At 44.5% G+C, this 22,377-nt stretch overlaps 1 protein-coding gene across 12 annotated transcripts in view; it reads right to left on the reverse strand.

Annotated features, from left to right (window-relative positions):
* TBCE (tubulin folding cofactor E) overlaps positions 1–22,377 on the reverse strand; it is a 92,276-nt gene that overhangs the window by 53,836 nt on the left and 16,063 nt on the right. For 10 of the 12 annotated variants that reach the window (XR_004434427.1, XM_033200300.1, XM_033200306.1 and 7 more), the window contains 2 exons: positions 18,093–18,223; positions 3,116–3,200 (listed from right to left, as the gene is read on the reverse strand). Coding sequence is in view for 9 of the 12 variants with exons in the window: in XM_033200300.1 (XP_033056191.1) it covers positions 3,116–3,200; positions 18,093–18,192 (185 nt within the window). In the remaining 3 variants the exon portion in view is untranslated. Of the gene's footprint in view, positions 1–3,115; positions 3,201–18,092; positions 18,224–22,377 lie in introns of those variants that run through there. The other 2 variants (XM_033200301.1, XM_033200305.1) reach the window with 2 other exon arrangements.

Genomic DNA, 22,377 nt, shown 5'->3' on the forward strand with positions numbered 1-22,377 from the left:
AATCCCAGCACTCTGGGAGGCCAAAGCGGGCGGATCACAAGGTCAGGAGTTCAAGACCAGCCTGGCCAATATGGTGAAACCTTGTCTCTACTAAAAGTACAGAAATTAGCCGGGCATGGTGGTGGGCACCTGTAATTCCAGCTACTCAGGAGGCTGAGGCAGGAGAATCGCTTGTACCTGGGAGGCAGAGGTTGCAGTGAGCGGAGATTATGCCACTGCATTCCAGCTGGGGAACAGAGCAAGTCTCCATCTCAAAAAAAAAAGAAAAAAGAAAAAGAAAAACAAGAGGCTGGGTGCGGTGGCTCACGCCTGTAATCCCAGAATTTTGGGAGACCTAGGTGGGCAGATCACGAGGTCAGGAGATCAAGACCATCCTGGCTAACATGGTGAAACACTGTCTCTACTAAAAAATTAGCCGGGCGTGGTGGTGGGCATCTGTAGTCCCAGCTACTCAGGAGGCTGAGGCATGAATCCGGGAGGCGGAGCTCGCAGTGAGCTGAGATTGCACCTCTGCACTCCAGCCTGGGTGACAGAGTGAGACTCCCTCTCAAAAAAAAAAAAGGGGGGCCAGGCGCGGTGGCTCAAGCCTGTAATCCCAGCACTTTGGGAGGCCAAGACGGGCGGATCACGAGGTCAGGAAATCGAGACCATCCTGGCTAACACGGTGAAACCCCGTCTCTACTAAAAAATACAAAAAACTATAGTAACCAAAACAGCATGGTACTGGTACCAAAACAGAGATATAGACCAATGGAACAGAACACAGTCCTCAGAAATAATACCACACATCTACAGCCATCTGATCTTAGACAAACCTGAGAGAAACAAGAAATGGGGAAAGGATTCCCTATTTAATAAATGATGCTGGGAAAATTGGCTAGCCATAAGTAGAAAGCTGAAACTGGATCCTTTCCTTACTCCTTATACGAAAATTAATTCAAGATGGATTAGAGACTTAAATGTTAGACCTAATACCATAAAAACCCTAGAAGAAAATCTAGGTAGTACCATTCAGGACATAGGCATGGGCAAGGACTTCATGTCTAAAACACCAAAAGCAACGGCAGCAAAAGCCAAAATTGACAAATGGGATCTAATTAAACTAAAGAGCTTCTGCGCAGCAAAAGAAACTACCATCAGAGTCAACAGGCAACCTACAGAATGGGAGAAAATTTTTGCAATCTACTTATCTGACAAAGGGCTGATATCCAGAACCTACAAAGAACTCAAACAAATTTACAAGAAAAAAAACAAACAACCCCATCAAAAAGTGGGCAAAGGATATGAACAGACATTTCTCAAAAGAAGACATTCATACAGCCAACAGACACATGAAAAAATGCTCATCATCACTCGCCATCAGAGAAATGCAAATCAAAACCACAATGAGATACCATCTCACACCAGTTAGAATGTCAATCATTAAAAAGTCAGGAAACAACAGGTGCTGGAGAGGATGTGGAGAAATAGGAACACTTTTACACTGTTGGTGGGATTGTAAACTAGTTCAACCATTATGGAAAAGAGTATGGCAATTCCTCAAGGATCTAGAACTAGATGTACCATATGACCCAGCCATCCCACTACTGGGTATATACCGAAAGGATTATAAATCATGCTGCTATAAAGACACATGCACACGTATGTTTATTGCGGCACTATTCACAATAGCAAAGACTTGGAATCAACCCAAATGTCCATCTGTGACAGACTGGATTAAGAAAATGTGGCACATATACACCATGGAATACTATGCAGCCATAAAAAAGGATGAGTTTGCATCCTCTGTAGGGACATGGATGCAGCTGGAAACCATCATTCTTAGCAAACTATCACAAGAACAGAAAACCAAACACCGCATGTTCTCACTCATAGGTGGGAACTGAACAATGAGATCACTTGGACTCGGGAAGGGGAACATCACACACCGGGGCCTATCATGGGGTGGGGGGAGGGGGGAGGGATTGCATTGGGAGTTATACCTGATATAAATGACGAATTGATGGGTGCTGATGAGTTGATGGGTGCAGCACACCAACATGGCACAAGTATACATATGTAACAAACCTGCACGTTATGCACATGTACCCTAGAACTTAAAGTATAATAATAATTAAAAAAAAAAAAAAAAAACTAGCTGGGCGTGGTGGCGGGCGCCTGTAGTCCCAGCTACTCCAGAGGCTGAGGCAGGAGAATGGCGTAAACCTGGGAGGCGGAGCTTGCAGTGAGCTGAGATCCGGCCACTGCACTCCAGCCCGGGATAGAGCAAGACTCCGTCTCAAAAAAAAAAAAAAAAAGGAAGGAAAAGAAAAAGAAGTGCAATGTGACGTGTAACTCTTCCTATGATAATAAATTTTTTTAATGGTGGCTCAGCATTTCACTATTTAGATGTTCTATATTTTGGATAATCAATTCCTTCTTACTGGATATCTAGGCTATTTCTCTTTTCTATTATTTACTTACTGGATTATAAATTGGTAATGAGCCAGAAAGGTTTACATTTATCCAATTTAAAGGAGTGTCACCAAAAAAAATAAAAATAAAAAAAAAAATAAAGGACATAGAAAGCAACGCCACCCATAAGGTCAAGAGTCAGAAGTAGGCCGGGCACAGTGGCTCAAGCCTGTAATCCCAGCACTTTGGGAGGCCAAAACGGGTGGATCACGAGGTCAGGAGATCGAGACCATCCTGGCTAACACGGTGAAACCCCGTCTCTACTAAAAAATACAAAAAACTAGCCAGGCGAGGTGGCGGGCGCCTGTAGTCCCAGCTACTCAGGAGGCTGAGCCAGGAGAATAGCGTGATCCTGGGAGGCGGAGCTTGCAGTGAGCTGAGATCCGGCCACTGCACTCCAGCCTGGGCGACAGAGCGAGACTCCGTCTCAAAAAAAAAAAAAAAAAAAGAGTCAGTTTTTTTTAAAAACGAGAAAAATTCTACAATTCTACAAACAGCAGCAATTAAGTCACAAATAAAATAACTGCCTTTTTGGAATACAACAAATTCCATAATATAACTACTCCATGAGCCAAACGTTTCTTCCTCTCCATCCCTCCTTATTCAAGTATTAAATATAATCTTGACTAAATGACCATGCTGATTCATAATGAAAAGTTACCTGCATTTAAAATACACAGTCCCTTCGTGGCTCCCATCATGCTTTCCTCTCTCGGGATTGTCCCATTCTACTCCTAACCAGGGTCCTAGCAGAACAAGAAAAACCAAATGAGTAACAGATGATGATACAGGCAATGCTCCATTTTTCTGCAAGCAAATACCAATTTGCAGTGGAAACCGTATCACGCAGATACCACTTGAGGAGGAGGGAATGGCCGAGTTAGCCTTACACTCAGGACTTCAATCAGCAAATGCCATAGCATGTCTGGGTGAAAAAGGCAACAAAAACCACCACTCCAGAAAACAAGAATGGCTAAAATTTATTGAGCACACTAAACAAGCTTGACCCTTGAGGACATTACACTAAGAGAAATAAGCCACCACAAAAGGACAAACACCATATTCCACTTACATGAGATAGGGTAGTTACTACTAAACTGTACATTCAAAACTGGTTCAGATGGTAAATTTTATGTTACGTATATTTTACCACAATTTAAAATGTTAAATTAAAAAGTGGTTAAAATGGCAAACTTTATGTTATGTATGTAGCTACAATAAAACTTTCAAAAAAAAAAAAAGCCCAGGCACAGTGGCTCACACCTGTAATCCCAGCACTTTGAAGGCCAAAGTAGGTGGATCACCTGAGGTCAGGAATTCGAGACTGGCCTGACCAACATGAAGACACCTCAACTCTACTAAAAATACAAAATTAGCCAGGCGTGGTGACGCATGACAGCAATCCCAGCTACTCCGGAGGCTGAGGCAGGAAACGCTTGAACCCAGTAGGCAGAGGTTGCAGTGAGCAGAGATCGTGCCACTGCACTCCAGCCTGGGCAACAAGAGCAAAATTCCATCTCCAAAAGAAAAGAATTCCAAAAAAGAAGGAAAAATAATGTTTTCCTTCAATTTCAGCAAAGAAAAACCCAATAAAAGTAGTCTTCAAGGAAAAAGAAAATGATCCCAGATAGAAGCCTAAAGATACAGAGGGTGGGGAGATAAAAGGCAAGAAAAGGGTAAATACATGGGTAAAGTTAAATTAATATAGACAATATAAAGTAATAATATCAGTTCTTTGGGTTTAAAATAAACATTGGTTAAAATGTCACACATGAGTTAGGAAGGTGATAAATGGTGTGTTATAAGGTCTTTCACGGGTCCAAAAGGAGGTATAATTATTAGACTAGATTTCTGTAAACTGCAGATACATATTTTAATCTCTAGACTTACCTCAAAATAATACAAAATTAACTGCTGTGTAAGGAAAAATGAAAAACGAATAACTACTGTGTAAGTTAAAACTCTCTCCAAACCATGTCTTTCCTCTGCTACACCACTTCTCACACTACAACAATCAACACAGAAGATGACTTCTGTGACCGAATGTGTGGGGGTTTTCCCCACACACCAGTGGATGCCACCTGGGTGTCCACCAATTCAATTCTGACGCTATCTGACTGGACATAGTATCAGACCCCCAGCCACCAGTCTGGGCATCTGGAACTTCTGACCCACCAGCTTCAAACAGCTGGGGTTCCAACCACCCCCTCTTCGTATTTGATTAATTTCCTGGAGTGGCTCACAGAACTCAGGAAAACACTTACCTTTACAGGTTTATTATAAAAAATATTGAAAGAATCTAGATGAAGAGGTGTGCTAAGGCAAGGTACGGCAGAAGGGCTGTGGAGCTTCCAAGCCCTCCATGGGTGCAAGAACCTTCACAGATTCAGCTATCTAGAAGTTCAAAGACATCAGCATTCCTGCCTCTAGTGTAGAGGGGTGAGAGCCTCTCCAGGAGGGACTTAATGACCCACAATTGGAATGGTGGAAGACGATTAGAGATCTGCCTTGGGGCAGGAGAATGGAGGGCAGGAAAGAGATCCTGTTTCCTGAGGCCAGACACACCAACATTATAACAAAAGACTGTAACAAGAGGTATGGGAGCTAAGAACCAGGAACCAAGAACAAAAACCAATATATATCATACCACCACAACTACCAAACTAATACAGAAGAAACATAAGATAAAAATAATCATCTCTAGGCTTGGTGGCTCATGCCTGTAATCCCAGCACTTTGGGAGGCGAAGGCGGGTGGATTGCTTGAGCTTAGGAGTTCGAGACCAGCCTAGGCAACATGGCAAAACCCTGTCTCTACTAAAAACACAAAAAAATAGCTGGGCATGGTGGTGCGTGCCTGTGATCCCAGCTACCTAGAAGGCTGGGGCGGGAGGATTGCTTGAGCCTGGGGTATGGAGGTTGCAGTGAGCCAAGGTTGAGCCACTGCACTCCAGCCTGAGTGACAGGGGGAGACTCTGTCTCAAAAAACAAAAAAAGAGAAGAAATAGTGGCTGGGCACCAGAGCTCACGCCTGTGATCCCAGCACTTTGGGAAGCCGAGGCTGGCTGATTGCTTGAGCTCAGGAGTTCGAGATCAGCCTAGGTAACACAGTGAAACCACGTCTCTACAAAAACTACAAAAACAAGCCTGGTGTGGTGGTGTGCACCTGCAGTTCCAGCTACTTGGAAGGCTGAGGTGGGAGGACCACTTCAACCCAGGAGGTTGAAGTTGCAGATAGCACTACTGCACTCCAGCCTGGGCAATGGATTAAGACACTGTCTCAAAACAAAAAACAAAACAAAACAAAAATAATAATAATCATCATCGTCATCCAATGAAGGGAGAAAAAGAAGAAAAAAAGGAACAGAACATCAGCAAAACAAACAAAAAGTAAGTAGTAAGATGAGAGATATAAACCCAAATTATCAATAATTAAATAAAACATAAATGGTATAAATGCTCTCATTAAAAGAAAACATTTTCCAGTACCCGGGCACAGCAGCTCACACCTATATTCCCAGCACTTAGGGAGGCCAAGTCGGGTGGATCACCTGAGGTCAGGAGTGCAAGACCAGCCTGATCAACACGGCGAAACCCTGTCTCTACTAAAAATAGAAAAATTAGCCGGGCATGGTGGCGGGTGCCTGTAATCCCAGCTACTCGGGAGGCTGAGGTAGGAGAACTGCTGGAACCCAGGAGGTGTAGGTGGAACTCACTTGGAACCCAGTGAGCCAAGATCGCGCCATTGTACTCCAGTCTGGGCGACAACAGCAAAACTCCATCTCAAAAGAAAAAAAAAAGTACAAGTAATGTTATCATCATAGAAACTATCAGAATAGGCTGAACTGATGGATGCTACAAAGAATGCACAAAGTAAGGCCATTCTCTCACACTGTAAAGCACAAGTCATTTTTCAAGCTAAAGCAGACGGAAGGAGCAAAGCTAGCATTCAACTGTGATTAGCTCTAAGTCTGACGAAGAACATCTATGGTTTAGCAAGCTTTTGCCCAGGGGCCAGTACATTAATGACAGAGGAGCAAGTACAGAAACCAGTATGAATGAGAGAGTGGACAGAAGTGTTGTATAAGGGCAGGCCTACCTACCTCACTAGTCAGATCCCAGGAATGTGTAAGATCCAGATTTTTGCTTTCTACATCCAGGGTGAACAAACCCTGATAGCCTCACTTTAAAAATTCCAAATGCACAAAAGACTGAACCAGACACTAGCACACAGGTTTATTAATTTACAATGATAAATAAAGCTGTCACACAAACCTGATTACTCTGGTCGGCCTAATTTGTTTCCTATTCTCCATGGACTCAAGCCACATGAAAAGCCATCACAATCAGTCCCAACTTCACTGACATCACAAGAATTAAAAATAATTAATCCAACACAAAGTTTCTGCATAGCGAAAGAAACAATCAAAGTGCCAGGCGCGGTGGCTCACGCCTGTAATCCCTGCACTTTGGAAAGCCAAGGTGGGCGGATCACGAGATCAGGAGATCGAGACCATCCTGGCTAGCACCGCGGTGAAAACCCATCTCCACTAAAAATTACAAAAAATTAGCCGGGCGTGGTGGCGGGCGCCTGTAGTCCCAGCTGCACAGGAGGCTGAAGCAGGACAATGGCGTGAACCCCGGAGGCGGAGCTTGCAGTGAGCCAAGATCGCGCCACTGCACTCCAGCCTGGGCGACAGAGCGAGACTTTGTCTCAAAAAAACAAAACAAAACAAAACAAAAAACAGAGATTGAGACCATCCTGGCCAACGCGGTGAAACTCCGTCTCCACTAAAAATACAAAAATTAGCTGCACGTGGCGGCGCACGCCTGTAGTCCCAGCTACTCCGAAGGCTAAGGCAAAAGAATCCCTTGAGCCAGGGAGGCGGAGGTTGCAGTGAGCCAAGATGGCGGCTATTGCACTCCAGCCTGGAGACAGAGCATCTCAAAAGAAAATAAATAAATAAATAATCAATCAACAAAGTGAAGAGACAACTCATAGAATGGGAGAAAATATTTACAAACTACTCATCTAGTAAGGGATTAATAACCAGAATATAATAAGGAGCTCAAACAATTCAATAGGAAAAACATCTAATAATCCGATTAAGAAATGGGCAAAAGATCTGAATAGACATTTCTCAAAGGCAGGCATACAAATGGCAAGCAGGTATATGAAAAGGTACTCAACATCACTCATCATCAGAGAATTGCAAATCAAAACTACAATGAGATATCACATCACCCCAGTCAAAAGGGCTTTTATCCAAAAGAGAGGCTATATAACAAATGCTACAGAAAAGGGAACCCTCACACACTGCTGGTGGGAATGTAAATTAGTACAACCACCATGGAGAACAGTTTGGAGATTCCTCAAAAAACTAAAAATAGAACTGCCATATGTTCCAGCAATCCCACTGCTAGTTATATATCCAAAAGAAAGAAAACCAGTATCTAGAAGAGACATCTGCACTCCTATGTTTACTGCAGCACTATTCTGAATAGCCAAGGTTTGGAATCAACCTAAGTGTCCATCAACAGATGAATGGGGCCGGGCGCGGTGGCTCAAGCCTGTAATCCCAGTACTTTGGGAGGCCAAGGCGGGCGGATCACGAGGTCAGGAGATCGAGACCATCCTGGCTAACACGGTGAAACCCCGTCTCTACTAAAAAATACAAAAAAAAAACTAGCCGGGCGACGAGGCGGGCGCCTGTAGTCCCAGCTACTTGGGAGGCTGAGACAGGAGAATGGCGTGAACCCAGGAGGCGGAGCTTGCAGTGAGCTGAGATCCGGCCACTGCACTCCAGCCTGGGCGGCAGAGCCAGACTCCGTCTCAAAAAAAAAAAAAAACGCAGTATATAAATAATGTGAAAAGCCAAAAGTAGGTAAATAAATGCTACAAAAGTCTTTATAAATAAACAACATTTCATTTTGGTGAAAAAGTGTAACCACAGGAAATGGTGGGATAAAAATTAGATTTTTCTCTATATGGGAAGCTAAGAAACTCATGTCTAAAATTAATCAAGAAAAAAGCTAATGCAGATTTTTTTTTATTAATTGTTTTAGAGACAGCATCTCACTCTGTTGCCCAGGCTGGATTATAGCTCATTGCAGCCGTGAATTTATGGGCTCAAGCAATCCTCCCACCTCAGCCTCCCAGTAGCTGGGACTACAAGCCTGAGGCACCATGCCTGGCAAATAATTTTGTTAAAAGAGACAGCAGATGGGTCGGGCGCGGTGGCTCAAGCCTGTAATCCCAGCACTTTGGGAGGCCGAGACGGGCGGATCACGAGGTCAGGAGATCGAGACCATCCTGGCTAACACAGTGAAACCCCGTCTCTACTAAAAAATACAAAAACTAGCCGGGCGAGGTGGCGGGCAGACAGCTACTCGGGAGGCTGAGGCAGGAGAATGGCGTAAAAACCCGGGAGGCGGAGCTTGCAGTGAGCTGAGATCCGGCCACTGCACTCCAGTCCGGGTGACAGAGCGAGACTCCGCCTCAAAAAAAAAAAAAAAAAAAAAGAGACAGCAGATGAAAAGAGCATGTGACTACTCCACCTTAAAATCTTAAAGAATAGACACCACTTTGGTCTAAAGGATTAAACCAAGATGTGAAACAAAATCAAGTTTTTCAATAATCTGGACTTACTGATTTAAAACAATTCTGGGCCAGGCGAGGTGGCTCACGCCTATAATCCCAGCACTTTGGGAGGCTGAGGTAGGCGGATCATCTGACGTCAGGAGTTCGAGACCACCCTGACCAACATGGTGAAACCCTGTCTCTACTAATAATACAAAAATTAGCTGGGCGTGGAGGGGGTGCCTGTAATCCTAGCTACTCAGGAGGCTAAGGCAGGAGAATCTCTTAAACCTGGGAGGCAGAGGTTGCAGTGAGCGAAGATCCCACCACTGCACTCTAGCCTGGGCGATGAGAGCAAGACTCCATCTCAAAAAAAAAAAAAAAAAAAAAATCTGTTCACCAATTTGACAGTATGAATCCCAACTTTCTTTTTTTGAAACAGAGCCTTGCTCTGTCACCCAGGCTGGAGTGCAGTGGCATGATCACGGTTCACTGCAGACTCGACCTCCTGGGCTCAAGCAATCCTCCCATTTCAGCTTCCCAAGTAGCTGGGGCTACAGGCACATGCCACCATACCAGGCTGATTGATTAATTGATGCTAGAGACAGGGATCTTGTTATGTTACCCAGGCTGGTCTCAAACTCCTGAGCTCAAGCAATCCTCCCTCTTCTGTCTCCTAAAGTGCTGTGATTACAGGCATGAGCCACCACATCCAGCCTATGAATCACAATTTAAACTGTACAGTTTTGTAAGAAAATCTATTTTTTTTTTTAGAATTGCACTGTAAAGTATTTAGGAATGAAATGCTACTCTGTATATAATTTTAAATGCTTAAGCAAAAAATAAGAGATAGGCCGGGCACGGTGGCTTACGTCTGTAATCCCAGCGCTTTGGGAGGGTGAGGTGGGTGGATCACGAGGTCAGGAGTTCGAGACCAGCCTGGCCAACCTGGGGAAACTCCATCTCTACTAAAAATACAAAAATTAGCTGGGCATAGTGGCACATGCCTGTAATCCCAGCTACTTGGGAGGCTGAGGCAGGAGAATCGCTTGAACCAGGGAGGCAGCAGTTGCAGTGAGCAGAGATCATACCACTGCACTCCAGCCTGGATGACAGAATGAAGCTCCATGTCAAAAAAAAAGAAAAAAAAAAGGAAATGAAGCAAATATGGCAACACGTTAACAATTGTTAAATTGACACCACAGGCATATACAGGTGTCCATTATACTATTCTTTCTGCTTTGTCTATACTTTTTTTTTTTTTTTTGAGATAGAGTCTGTCTCTGTGGCCCTGGCTAGGGTGCAGTGGTGCAATCTCGGCTCACTGCAACCTCCACGTCCCAGGTTTAATCAATTATCTTGCCTCAGCCTCCCAAGTAGCTGGGATTACAGGCGCCCACCACCACACCCAGCTAATTTTTTTGTACTTTTAGTAGAGACAGGGTTTTGCCATGTTGCCCACGCTGGTCTCGAACTCTTGACCAAGTGATTCACCTGCCTCCCAAAGTGTTGGGATTACAGGCATGAGTCACCACGCCTGGCTTATTCTCTCTACTTTCTATACATTTGAAACCTTTTCTTTTTTGTATTTTCTAATAATGATATAAAAAATACTCATATCTTCCTTAAATCTATTCTACTTGTAGGAATTAATACAACAGATACAGCTCTGTCCATTAAAAAGGCCCAGAAACGAGGACCAACCCGGTAGCACTGAGCACCCCTGCAGCCCATACTGTGGCCCCTGAATATTTGCCAGCAAAAAAAGAAAGAAAACAGCAAGAAATGTAAGATGAACCTTTACATCATAGCTTCCTTATCATATGAAGAAAGCTTTTCCAGCTTCTAGAAGCTTAGAGGCTGTACACTCCTTAGCTCAAGACCCTCTCCCATCTTCAAAATCAACAATGGCCAGCTGAAACATTCTCACATCACACTGACACTGCCTCTTCTGCCTCTAGCTTCTAACTCTTTTCTTTTTTTTTTTTTTTTTTTTTTTTTTGAGACATTTTGCTCTTGACACCTAGGCTGGAGTGCAACGGCACAATCTCAGCTCACTGTAACCTCTGTCTCCCAGGTTCAAGCGATTCTCCTGCCTCAGCCTCCCAAGTAACTGGGATTACAGGCATGCGCCACCACGTCTAATTTTTGTATTATTAGTAGAGATGGGTTTCACCATGTTGGTCAGGCTGGTCTTGAACTCCTGACCTCAGGTGATCCACCCGCCTCGGACTCCCAAACTGCTGGGACTATAGGTGTGAGCCACTGCACCTGGCCTAGCTTCTACTTCTAATGATTCTTGTGATTACATTGAGCCCAACTGGATAAACCAGGATACTCTCCCAATCTTAAAATCAGCTGATTAGCAACCTTAATTCCATCTATAATTCTAATTCCCCTTTGCCATGTAACCTAAGAAAATCAGAGGTTCTGGGGATATCTTTGGGAGGCTATTATTCTGCCCACCACAGTGTATCATCTTTATTCCATCTACACTGTTCAAGATATAACACTTTTTAAATCTTTGATGCTATCACAGGAAATCATATCTCCAGTTACAAGAAGCCATTTGCAAAACATTAGTACATACTGCATTTCTTTCTGGTTTTTTGTTTTCGTTTTGTTTTGTTTTGTTTTTTGAGACAGTCTTACTCTGTCACCCAGGCTGGAATGGAGTGATGCCATTTCGTCTCAATGCAACTTCCTCCTCCAATGTTCAAGTGATTCTGCTGTCTCAGCCTCCCAAGTAGCTGGGGCTACAGGAGTGCGCCACAACACCCAGCTAATTTTTTTTGTATTTTTAGTAGAGACAGGGTTTCAACATGTTGGTCAGGCTGGTCTCGAACTCTTGACTTCAAGTGATCTACAGCCTTGGCTTCCCAAAGTGCTGGGATTACAGGCATGAGCCACCATGCCCAGCCCGCATTTCTTTTTAAAAGTAATTTTTTTAATGTTTATTTACAACAATAAGCACAATCAACTCGTCTAAGTGCTTTAAACATCTGATTTAGTTGTCATAACAGCCCTACAACATCCAGTGAAGTAACTGCAGAAATTATTACTAAATCTGTGTTCGATTTCTCTGCATCTTAGTACCAATCCCAAAAGATGACCTCTAAAAGAAATGCGAGCTGGGTGCGGTGGCTCACACCTGTAATCCCAGCATTTTGGGAGGCCGAGACGGGTGGATTATAAGGTCAGGTGTTTGAGACCAGCCTGGCCAACATGGTGAAACCCTGTCTCTACTAAAAAAAACATGCAAAAATAGTTGTGTGTGGTGGCAGGTGCCTGTAGTCCCAGTTACTCGGGAGACTGGGGCAGGAGAATCGCTTGAACTCAGGAGGCAGAGGTTATAGTGAGCTGAGATAGTGCCATTGCACTCCAGCCTGGGCAACAAGAACGAAACTCCACCTCAAAAAAAAAAAATGCTTACATTTACAGTAGCTCCCACTCTGCAAAATTACAATTTTCAAGGGGGAGAAAAGCACTTACCTGATAAAACATGCATGGAGAAAGTGTCACATTCACAGGCAATTGAATAAATAAAAATCAAATAATATGTACCACTTCATATTTGCTAAACTATCATTAAAAAACTTTTATCTATATTACTGTACTAGTGATATGCCACCCTGTCTTCAAGAATTGGGACTTCTCTCCCAAGAGCTGGAAGAACGGTTTTTGGCAGATAGCCCTCAACTGTCTGCCTTCTTATGGAATTGTCTACTGCAGAAAGCATCTTGCCCAAGGGCACACCCCCTTCTTAGGGTCAACAGAACCCAGTGACAGGTCATCACAAACGTATAATGATCCAGCCCCTCATCTCAACTAGAAAAGACGCTGAAAGGCCATTGTATCTTCAGAGCACCCAAAGGGGACAGCTGAAATATTTGTTGAGGCTGCACCATAGCCCAGCTTAGCCCTCTGCCCAACCTTGCTTACTCTCTTTCCTCTTTCATGAGTACTGGTCCCAAAGTACTTGCTAATAAACTTTCTAAACACTAAACTTCCTAAGTGTAAATCTCTAGCTCAGTCTGCTTCCCAGAGAATGTGAACATTGGAAATTTCCAAGTACTGGACATTGATTGACTTGCAGACAACAATTTGGCAACATACATCAAGAACCTGAGAATATTCACATTCTTTAGAAGTAACAGAGTAAGGCCAGGTGTAGTGGCTCATGCCTGTAATCCCAGCACTTTGGGAGGCTGGGGCAGACAGATCACCGAAGGTTAGGAGTTTGAGACGAGCCTGGCCAACATGGTGAAACCCTGCCTCTACTAAAAATACAAAAATTAGCTGGGTATGGTGGCGGGTGCCTATAATCCCAGCTACTCGGAGGCTGAGGCAGGAGAATCACTTGAACCTGGGAGGCAGAGGTTGCAGTGAGCTGAGATCATGCCATTGCACTCCAGCTTGGGCGACAAGAGTGAGACTCCATCTCAAAAAAAAAAAAAAAAAGTAACAGAGTAGAAAGGGCATGGGCAATGAAGGATAGATTCAAATCCCAGCTCTGCTACATAAAAGTTTTGAGGCCGGGCGCGGTGGCTCAAGCCTGTAATCCCAGCACTTTGGGAGGCCGAGGCGGGCGGATCACGAGGTCAGGGATCGAGACCCTCCTGGCTAACACGGTGAAACGCCGTCTCTACTAAAAATACAAAAAACTAGCCGGGCACGGTGGCGGGCGCCTGTAGTCCCAGCTACTCGGAGGCTGAGGCGGAGAATGGCGGGAACCCGGGAGGCGGAGCTTGCAGTGAGCCGAGATCGCGCCACTGCACTCCAGCCTGGGCGACACAGCGAGACTCCGTCTCAAAAAAAAAAAAAAAAAAAAAAAAAAAAAAAAAAGTTTGAGACATGAGACTTGGTCTTCTTGTCTATAAACATGGGAATCATAGCATCTATATTTTAAAGTTGTTATTGTAATATTCAAAGTTGAGAGTATGCTTTCAAGTGTCTGGTATACAGTAATTATTCATTAAACATTACTTTCTCTTCCCATTTACAAATAATAATACCAGGAAAGAAAAAACCCTAGCCAGATTAAGTATGTTAAAGACTTCCACAGCCTCCATGAAGGCAGAGACCACATGTATCTTGTTTAGTAGTTTTCACCAAACCTTATTGTACATCAGAATCCCCTGGAGTAGCCATTTTTATTCCTTTACTTTCCTATTAAACTTGTTTTCACTTTCCGGACTCACCCTGAATTCTTTCTTGCACGAGATTCAAGAACCCTGTCTCGGGGTCGGGATTGAGACCCCTTTCCTATAACATCTTTCTGGGGACCACTGAAGGGACTATAGTGTGCAAACCCCTGACCCCAAGGCTAACTCTGGGTAAGTGGTAGGGTCCAGTAACATCTTTCTAGTGAACCACAGAAGGGACAATACTGAAGAAACCCCCTGACCCAAAGGAAACAGACTGCAGCACTGACTGGCTGACTTGGGAATCAAGGAAACTCTTCTTTTGAGCTATTTCCAGCTTTCAACAATTCAGTAGTCTGGGCATGGTGGCTCATGCCTGTAATCTCAACACTCTGGGAGGCCAAGGCAGGCAGAGCACCTGAGGTCAGGAGTTCGAGACCAGCCTAGACAACATGGTGAAACTCAGTCTCTACGAAAAATACAAAAATTGGCCAGGCATAGTGACAGGCACCCAACTACTCCGGAGGCTGAGGCTGGAGAATTGCTTGAACTCAGGAGGCGAAGGTTGCAGTGAGTCAAGATCATGCCACTGTACTCCAGCCTGGGTGACAAGGGCAAAACTCCTTCTCAAAAAAAATATAAAAATAAAACTTGAGTGACGTATATTCCTGTAAAGTAAATTTGGAGCATATTTGTTTCCTCTATCTGATTCCTCCAGAATTTGCAAACTATTTTTAAGTATTCTTAATTTATGACCATATAGTTATTTACATAAGTGCAGTAAGAATCTGTTTCCCCCCTTTTTTTTTTAGATGGAGTCCTGCTCCAGGCTAGAGTGCAGTGGCACAATCTCGGCTCACTACAACCTCCGCCTCCCAGGTTCAAGCAATTCACCTACCTCAGCCTCCCAAGTAGCTGGGACTACAGGCATGTACCACCACACCCGGATAATTGTTTGTATTTTCAGTAGAGACAGGGTTTCACCATGTTGGCAGGCTGGTCTCAAACCCCTGACCTCGGGTGATCCACCTGCCTCGGCCTCCCAAAGTGCTGGGATTACAGGCATGAGCCACCGCACCTGGCCAAGAATCTGTTTTCTTTCTGGAAAAACTGGTTATTTTACCAAGGCTTTAACTGGAATGGCATGCTTTCCTTTAAGGAAACAAACTTGACTTGTAAAGCCAATAAAAGCTGCTTGGGAAAACATCTCAAACCTTGCCTCCACAGTCTCTATACAGGCTTCCTGACCTGGGGGAAGTAAAAAATGTCGCTTTCTCACAGGCCCAGGAGCCCACATTTATCTTGGGAGCCCAAGAGGAGAGGAATTGACTCAACTCATAGATATTTGATGGTACAAACCCATGCTGGGCTCAGCTTTAAAAAAGTCTTATCTGAGGTTCTTTCTATGGGACAGAGTTCCATCAAAGCCAATTTAAAAACAGCTTACATGAAAAATAATTATTCTTGCTGCACTTTATACAAATAATCAGGTCAACTATAATAAAGCAAATCAGTCTTATCATGATTTGTCTTTACTAAAAACTGGAAACTAGAGAGAAAAATTATGTTTTAAGAACTATGGAGGCCGGGCGCGGTGGCTCAAGCCTGTAATCCCAGCACTTTGGGAGGCCGAGACGGGCGGATCGCGAGGTCAGGAGATCGAGACCATCCTGGCTAACACGGTGAAACCCCATCTCTACTAAAAATACAAAAACTAGCCGGGCGAAGTGGCGGGCGCCTGTAGTCCCAGCTACTCGGGAGGCTGAGGCAGGAGAATGGCGTGAACCCGGGAGGCGGAGCTTGCAGTGAGCTGAGATCCGGCCACTGCACTCCAGTCCGGGCGACAGAGCGAGACTCCGCCTCAAAAAAAAAAAAAAAGAACTATGGAGCATTTGTTATTAGATTCTAGATCTCTGGCTGCAGCTCAGAAGAAACAAGAGGGATGGGTAAAGTAAAATTATGGATAAATATTCTAATCCCGGGCACACTGCAATCAGCTAGTAAACCCATATCAGCTTGGTTCCAGCAGTTGCCCAGTTCATAGAAAGCCTTCTTATTGGCCGGGCGCAGTGGCTCACACCTGTAATCCCAGCACTTTGGGAGGCCGAGGTGGGCAATTTACCTGAGGTCAGGAGTTCGAGACCAGCCTCACCAACATGGAGAAACCCTGTCTCCACTAAAAATTCAAAATTAGCTGGGTGTGGTGGCACATGCCTGTAATCCCAGCTACTTGGGAGACTGAGGCAGGAGAATCGCTTGAACCCAGGAGGCGGAGGTTGTGGTGAGCCAACATCGCGCCACTGCACTCCAGCCTGAACAACAAGAGCGAAACTCTATCTCAAAATACACAGAAAACTCAAATTTTTGTGGACTAAGACTTATGAGTAAGTCTACTACGTTATTATTTACTCTAAAAACTAGAAACTAACATCCAAAAATGAGAAACAATTAAACAAACTATATACTATACTAAATGCAATCATTAAGAAATATGCAAAATAGGCCGGGTGCGGTGGCTCAAGCCTGTAATCCCAGCACTTTGGGAGGCCGAGACGGGCGGATCACGAGGTCAGGAGATCGAGACCATCATGGCTAACACGGTGAAACCCCGTCTCTACTAAAAAAAATACAAAAAAACTAGCCGGGCGTGGTGGTGGGCGCCTGTAGTCCCAGCTACTCGGGAGGCTGAGGCAGGAGAATGGCGTGAACCCGGGAGGCGGAGCTTGCAGTGAGCTGAGATCCGGCCACTGCACTCCAGCCCGGGCGGCAGAGCAAGACTCCGTCTCAAAAAAAAAAAAAAAAAAGAAATATGCAAAATAAAAAAAGAAATATGCAAAATAATGCTGTAGAAACATAGGTAAATTTATACAAAAAATAAGTTTAAAAAGGTAACAAAAAATTGCAATGTGTATCAATTTAAACTATATTAGATACCTACACACATGGATTAATGACAAAAGAAATTTCAAAAAAATTACTTGAGTTGAGGTTTATGAGGTTTCAAGACTTTTAGCTGTTTATAATAGTTTCCAGGCCGGGCGCGGTGGCTCAAGCCTGTAATCCCAGCACTTTGGGAGGCCGAGACGGGCGGATCACGAGGTCAGGAGATCGAGACCATCCTGGCTAACATGGTGAAACCCCGTCTCTACTAAAAAATACAAAAAACTAGCCGGGCGACGTGGCGGGCGCCTGTAGTCCCAGCTACTCGGGAGGCTGAGGCAGGAGAATGGCGTGAACCCGGGAGGCGGAGCTTGCAGTGAGCTGAGATCCGGCCACTGCACTCCAGCCTGGGTGGCAGAGCGAGACTCCGTCTCAAAAAAAAAAAAAAAAAAAAATAGTTTCCTCAGAAGATAATTTAAGGTTGATTTTATATAAGATAGCAACACTAAATAATTAAATGGCATATAATTAAACAAAATCATAGATACCACAGGCAACTGTCACTCAAATAAAACTGGATACGGGCCGGGCGCGGTGGCTCAAGCCTGTAATCCCAGCACTTTGGGAGGCCGAGACAGGCGGATCACGAGGTCAGGAGATCGAGACCATCCTGGCTAATACGGTGAAACCCTGTCTCTACTTAAAAATACAAAAAAAAAAAAAAACTAGCCGGGCGACGAGGCGGGCGCCTGTAGTCCCAGCTACTCGGGAGCTGAGGCAGGAGAATGGCGTGAACCCGGAGGCGGAGCTTGCAGTGAGCTGAGATCCGGCCACTGCACTCCAGCCTGGGTGGCAGAGCGAGACTCCGTCTCCAAAAAAAAAAAAAAAAAAAAAACTGGATACGGGAAGCATCTATAAATTAGGTGTTAATTTCGTCAAAATTTGTGGTATAAAGTGCCATTGAGAAGCTTACACAGAAATAGCTGCAAAATACACACACGCACACACACACACACACACACAATAATTACTTACCTGCCAGGGGAGGGACGACACCAGCAAAACGTACTGTTGCATTTTCTCCATTAACTTCAACTCTTCGGCCAATGACATCCGGTGTCAAAGTGTCACTCATTATAATATATCCAGAATCCAAAATACAAGATCTAGGAAGAAAAACACAACACTGATAAGAACTTAATACAATTCCTTTAAAGGAAATTTTTTTGTTTGTTTTTTTGAGGCACAGTCTCACTCTGTCACCCAGGCTGGAGTACAGGTAGCGCAATCTCGGCTCACTGCAACCTCCACCTCCCTGGTTCAAGCAATTCCCCTGCCTCAGCCTCCCAAGTAGCTAGGATTACAGAACCCGCCACCATGTGTGTTTAATTGTTTTGTATTTTTAGTAGAGATGGGGTTTCACCATGTACAGGCGTGAGCCACTGCGCCTGGCCTAGAATTGTGTTTTTAGGAGTTGTCAGCACAGAGTTTATAACTGATAGCATGAAAGTAGATGAGAATGAAAGGGTATCAACTAGAAAGAAAAGGGTATCAGCTAGAAAGAACAGGGGATCAATGACAGAATCCTGCAAAAACATAACAGTTAAGAAAGAAGAAAGAAATCCCTAAGAAGTCGGAGAAAGAAAAAACAGAAAAGAAAAAAGAAGAGCAGCTACCTGATGCCTTGGAATCCAAGGGACAGAGTTTAAAGCAGGAATAATCAAACAACAGTATCAGATGTTGCAGAGACAGCCTGTGAGACTAGGGCTTAAAAATCTGTGTTCCTTTTGCAAGAACAAATATGGTTAATTTCCATACCTTCATCTTTGTCTAAATAAAACTCACTTTCTTTTTTTCTTTTTTTTTTTGAGACGGAGTCTTGCTCTGCCACCCAGGCTGGAGTGCAGTGGCCGGCTCTCAGCTCACTGCAAGCTCCGCCTCCCGGGTTCACGCCATTCTCCTGTCTCAGCCTCCCGAGTAGCTGGGACTACAGGCGCCCGCCTCGTCGCCCGGCTAGTTTTTTGTATTTTTTAGTAGAGACGGGGTTTCACCGTATTAGCCAGGATGGTCTCGATCTCCTGACCTCGTGATCCGCCCGTCTCGGCCTCCCAAAGTGCTGGGATTACAGGCTTGAGCCACCGCGCCCGGCCCTTTTTTTTTTTTTCTTGAGACAGAGTCTCGCTCTGTCGCCCAGGCTGGAGTGCAGTGGCACGACCTCTGCTTGCTGGGTTCAAGCAATTCTCCTGCCTCAGCCTCCCAAGTAACTGGGATTACAGGCACACGCCACCACGCACACGCCACCACACCCAGCTAATTTTTGTATTTTTAGTAGAGACGGTGTTTCACCATGTTGGCCAGGCTGGTCTCGAACTCCTGACCTCAAGTGATCCACCCGCCTCAGTCTCCCAAAATGCTGGAATTACAGGCATCAACCACCATGCCCGGCCCAAATAAAACTCACTTTCTATTTTAAAAAGCTAGCAGTGTTGGCTGGGCATGGTTGTTCACGCCTGTAATCTCAGCGCTTTGGGAGGCCAAGGCAGGCAGATCATCTGAGGTCAGGAATTCGAGACCAGACTGGGCAACATAGTGAAACTTATCTCTACCAAAAAAAAATACAGAAAAAAGGGCACGTGTGTAGTCCCAGCTACTTGGGAAGCTGAAATGGGAGGATCATGTGAGCCCAGAAGATCAAGGCTGCAGTAAGCCAAGATCATGCCACTGTGCTCCAGCCTAGGCAACAGAGCTAGAGCCTGTCTCAAAACAAACAAACAAACAAACACAAATAAAAGATAACAGTGTTGAAGTACAAGGATTTTTAAACGACCATAAGTTACATGACTATTGAACAAAGTATTATTTTTCTATTTTAATATTACCATATATAATATGTGCACAAAAGAAAAAACATATGCTATTACATGCCATCTGGGGTTATAATTACATTATTGACAGGCGGGCACGGTGGCTCACGCCTGTAATCTCAGCACTTTGGGAGGCTGAGGCAGGCGGATCACCTGAGGTCGGGAGTTCAAGACCAGCCTGACCAACATGGAGAAACCCCATCTCTACTAAAAATACAAAATTAACCAGGTGTGGTGGCACATGCCTGTCATCCCAGCTACTTGGGAGGCTGAGGCAGGAGAATCGCTTGAACCAAGGAGGCAGAGGTTGCCACGAGCCAAGATTGTGCCATTGCACTCTAGCCTGGGCAAAAAAAACTGTCTCAAAAAAAAAAAAAATACTGACTACCCACAAACTCCATTGGTATATAGATATCTGAGGCCTTTGGTATTATTACCTCTCCACCTTTATGGTTTTTTTATTTTTATTTTTTAAGAACAGGTAGATGGCCGGGAGTGGTGGCTCATGTCTGTAAACCCAGCACTTTGAAAGGCTGAGGCGGGTGGATCACAAGGTCAGGAGTTTGAGACCAGCTTGACCAACATGGTGAAACCCTGTGTCTACCAAAAATACAAAAATTAGCCTGGCATGGTGGTGCGTGCCTGTAATCCCAGCTACTCAGGAGGCTGAGGCAGGAGAATCGCTTGAACCCGGGAGGCAGAGGTTGCAGTGAGCCAAGATTGAGCCATGCACTTCAGCCTGGGCAACAGAGCAAGACTCCATCTCAAAAAAAAAAAAAAAAGAATAGGTAGACATTTCCTCTGTTACTGGGGTTGTCTGTTACATTTGACCTGCTATTTCCGTATTACAGAATAATCTAAGCATTTCAATCTCACATTCTGATTTTAAGTTTATTAAGTTTCAGCATAAGGTCCTCTCAATCAGGTCCTCAAATATTTTGTAAAAACAATAACATTAGGCTGGGCATGGTGGCTCACACCTGTAATCCCAGTATTTTGGGAGGCCAAGGCAGGTGGATCACAAGGTCAAGAGATCGAGACTATCCCGGCAAACAGGGTGAAACCCCGTCTCTACTAAAAATACAAAAAAGTTAGTTGGATGTGGTAGTGCACCGCCTGTAGTCCCCCAGCTACTTGGCCATCTGAGGCAGAAGAATCACTTGAATGTGGGAGGCGGAGGTTGCAGTGAGCCAAGATCGTGCCATTGCACTCCAGCCTGGCAACAGAGCAAGATTCATCTCACGAAAAACAAAACAAACAAACAAACAAAATCATTTTTCCCAATTGTTGTGAAAAGAATCTTACTTTCAATATGGAGCTGAATTTTGTCTATTTAAATAAAGACAGGGCCATTGGGAAGGGGGCCAGGATCCAGATCTAAACCTGCCCAGTAGTGTTGAAAAGCAAAAGAGAAATGATCTCCAAGTCCAAAGTTGGTGAGAAAAGTCAAAGCAGTTTAGATGAATTTTTTTTTTTTTTTGAGACGGAAACTCACTCTGTCGCTCAGGCTGGAGTGCAATGGTGTGCAATCTCAGCTTATCGCAACTTCCATCTCCTGGGTTCAAGCGATTCTTCTGCCTCAGCCTCCTGAGTAACTAGAATTACAGGCGGCCGCCACCAGGCCCAGCTAATTTTTGTATTTTCAGTAGAGATGTGATTTCACATATTGTCCAGGCTGGTCTCAAACTCCTGACCTCAAGTGATCTGCCCACCTCAGCCTCCAAGTGTTGGGATTACAGGTGTGAGCCACTGAGCCGGCCAGTTTAGATGATCTGATGGCAGGATCGACAAACAGGTCAGACCAGGTATGGGGAATTTATGTTTTTAGTAAGCTAAGAGGTCTGGCCAGAGACACAGCACTACCCAAAAACCTGTGCTCAGATTCAGAGCTCTAGTCCCTAAGAAGAGCGACTAATAAAATGACTGCAGAACTCCATTCCTATAAGAAATTAAAGTATTAGGCCAAATCTTGGCTCCATGAACTAGAATGTATAGGGATTATCTAAACCGAGAAACTCACAAGGCCCCACAAGCAGTCTGAAGCTCTTTCCAGCTGGGGCTCAGCTTAAGGGTACTACCATATCACCCCTCAGATCAGGCTAACAGTGAGAATGGCTTGGTGAGAAGAAGGAGGCAGCCATCAATGGGTAGTAAAACCAGGGAGTGTATAGCAGGAATGAGGATTGAAGACACTAGGAAGCCATTCTCATTATTAATCTAACATCTGTAAGTAACTCATGAATTCCTTCACATGCTTGATCCTATTCAATCTCCAGTAATATTTTTTTTTCATTCCTACCTGTATGCTGTGCCCACAGACAGGACCAATGAGATCGTTAGGTAGAAGATCTAAGGTCAGTAATTAACAGTCTCTGGTCAAGTCAGGTTTTTTGTTTGTTTGTTTGTTTTCAGAAGAGTCTCGCTCTGTTACCCAGGCTGGAGTGCAGTGGCACAAT

Source organism: Trachypithecus francoisi, unplaced genomic scaffold, assembly GCF_009764315.1.
Source record: "Trachypithecus francoisi isolate TF-2019V2 unplaced genomic scaffold, Tfra_2.0 Lachesis_group5, whole genome shotgun sequence".
Classification (NCBI taxonomy): Eukaryota; Metazoa; Chordata; class Mammalia; order Primates; family Cercopithecidae; genus Trachypithecus; species Trachypithecus francoisi.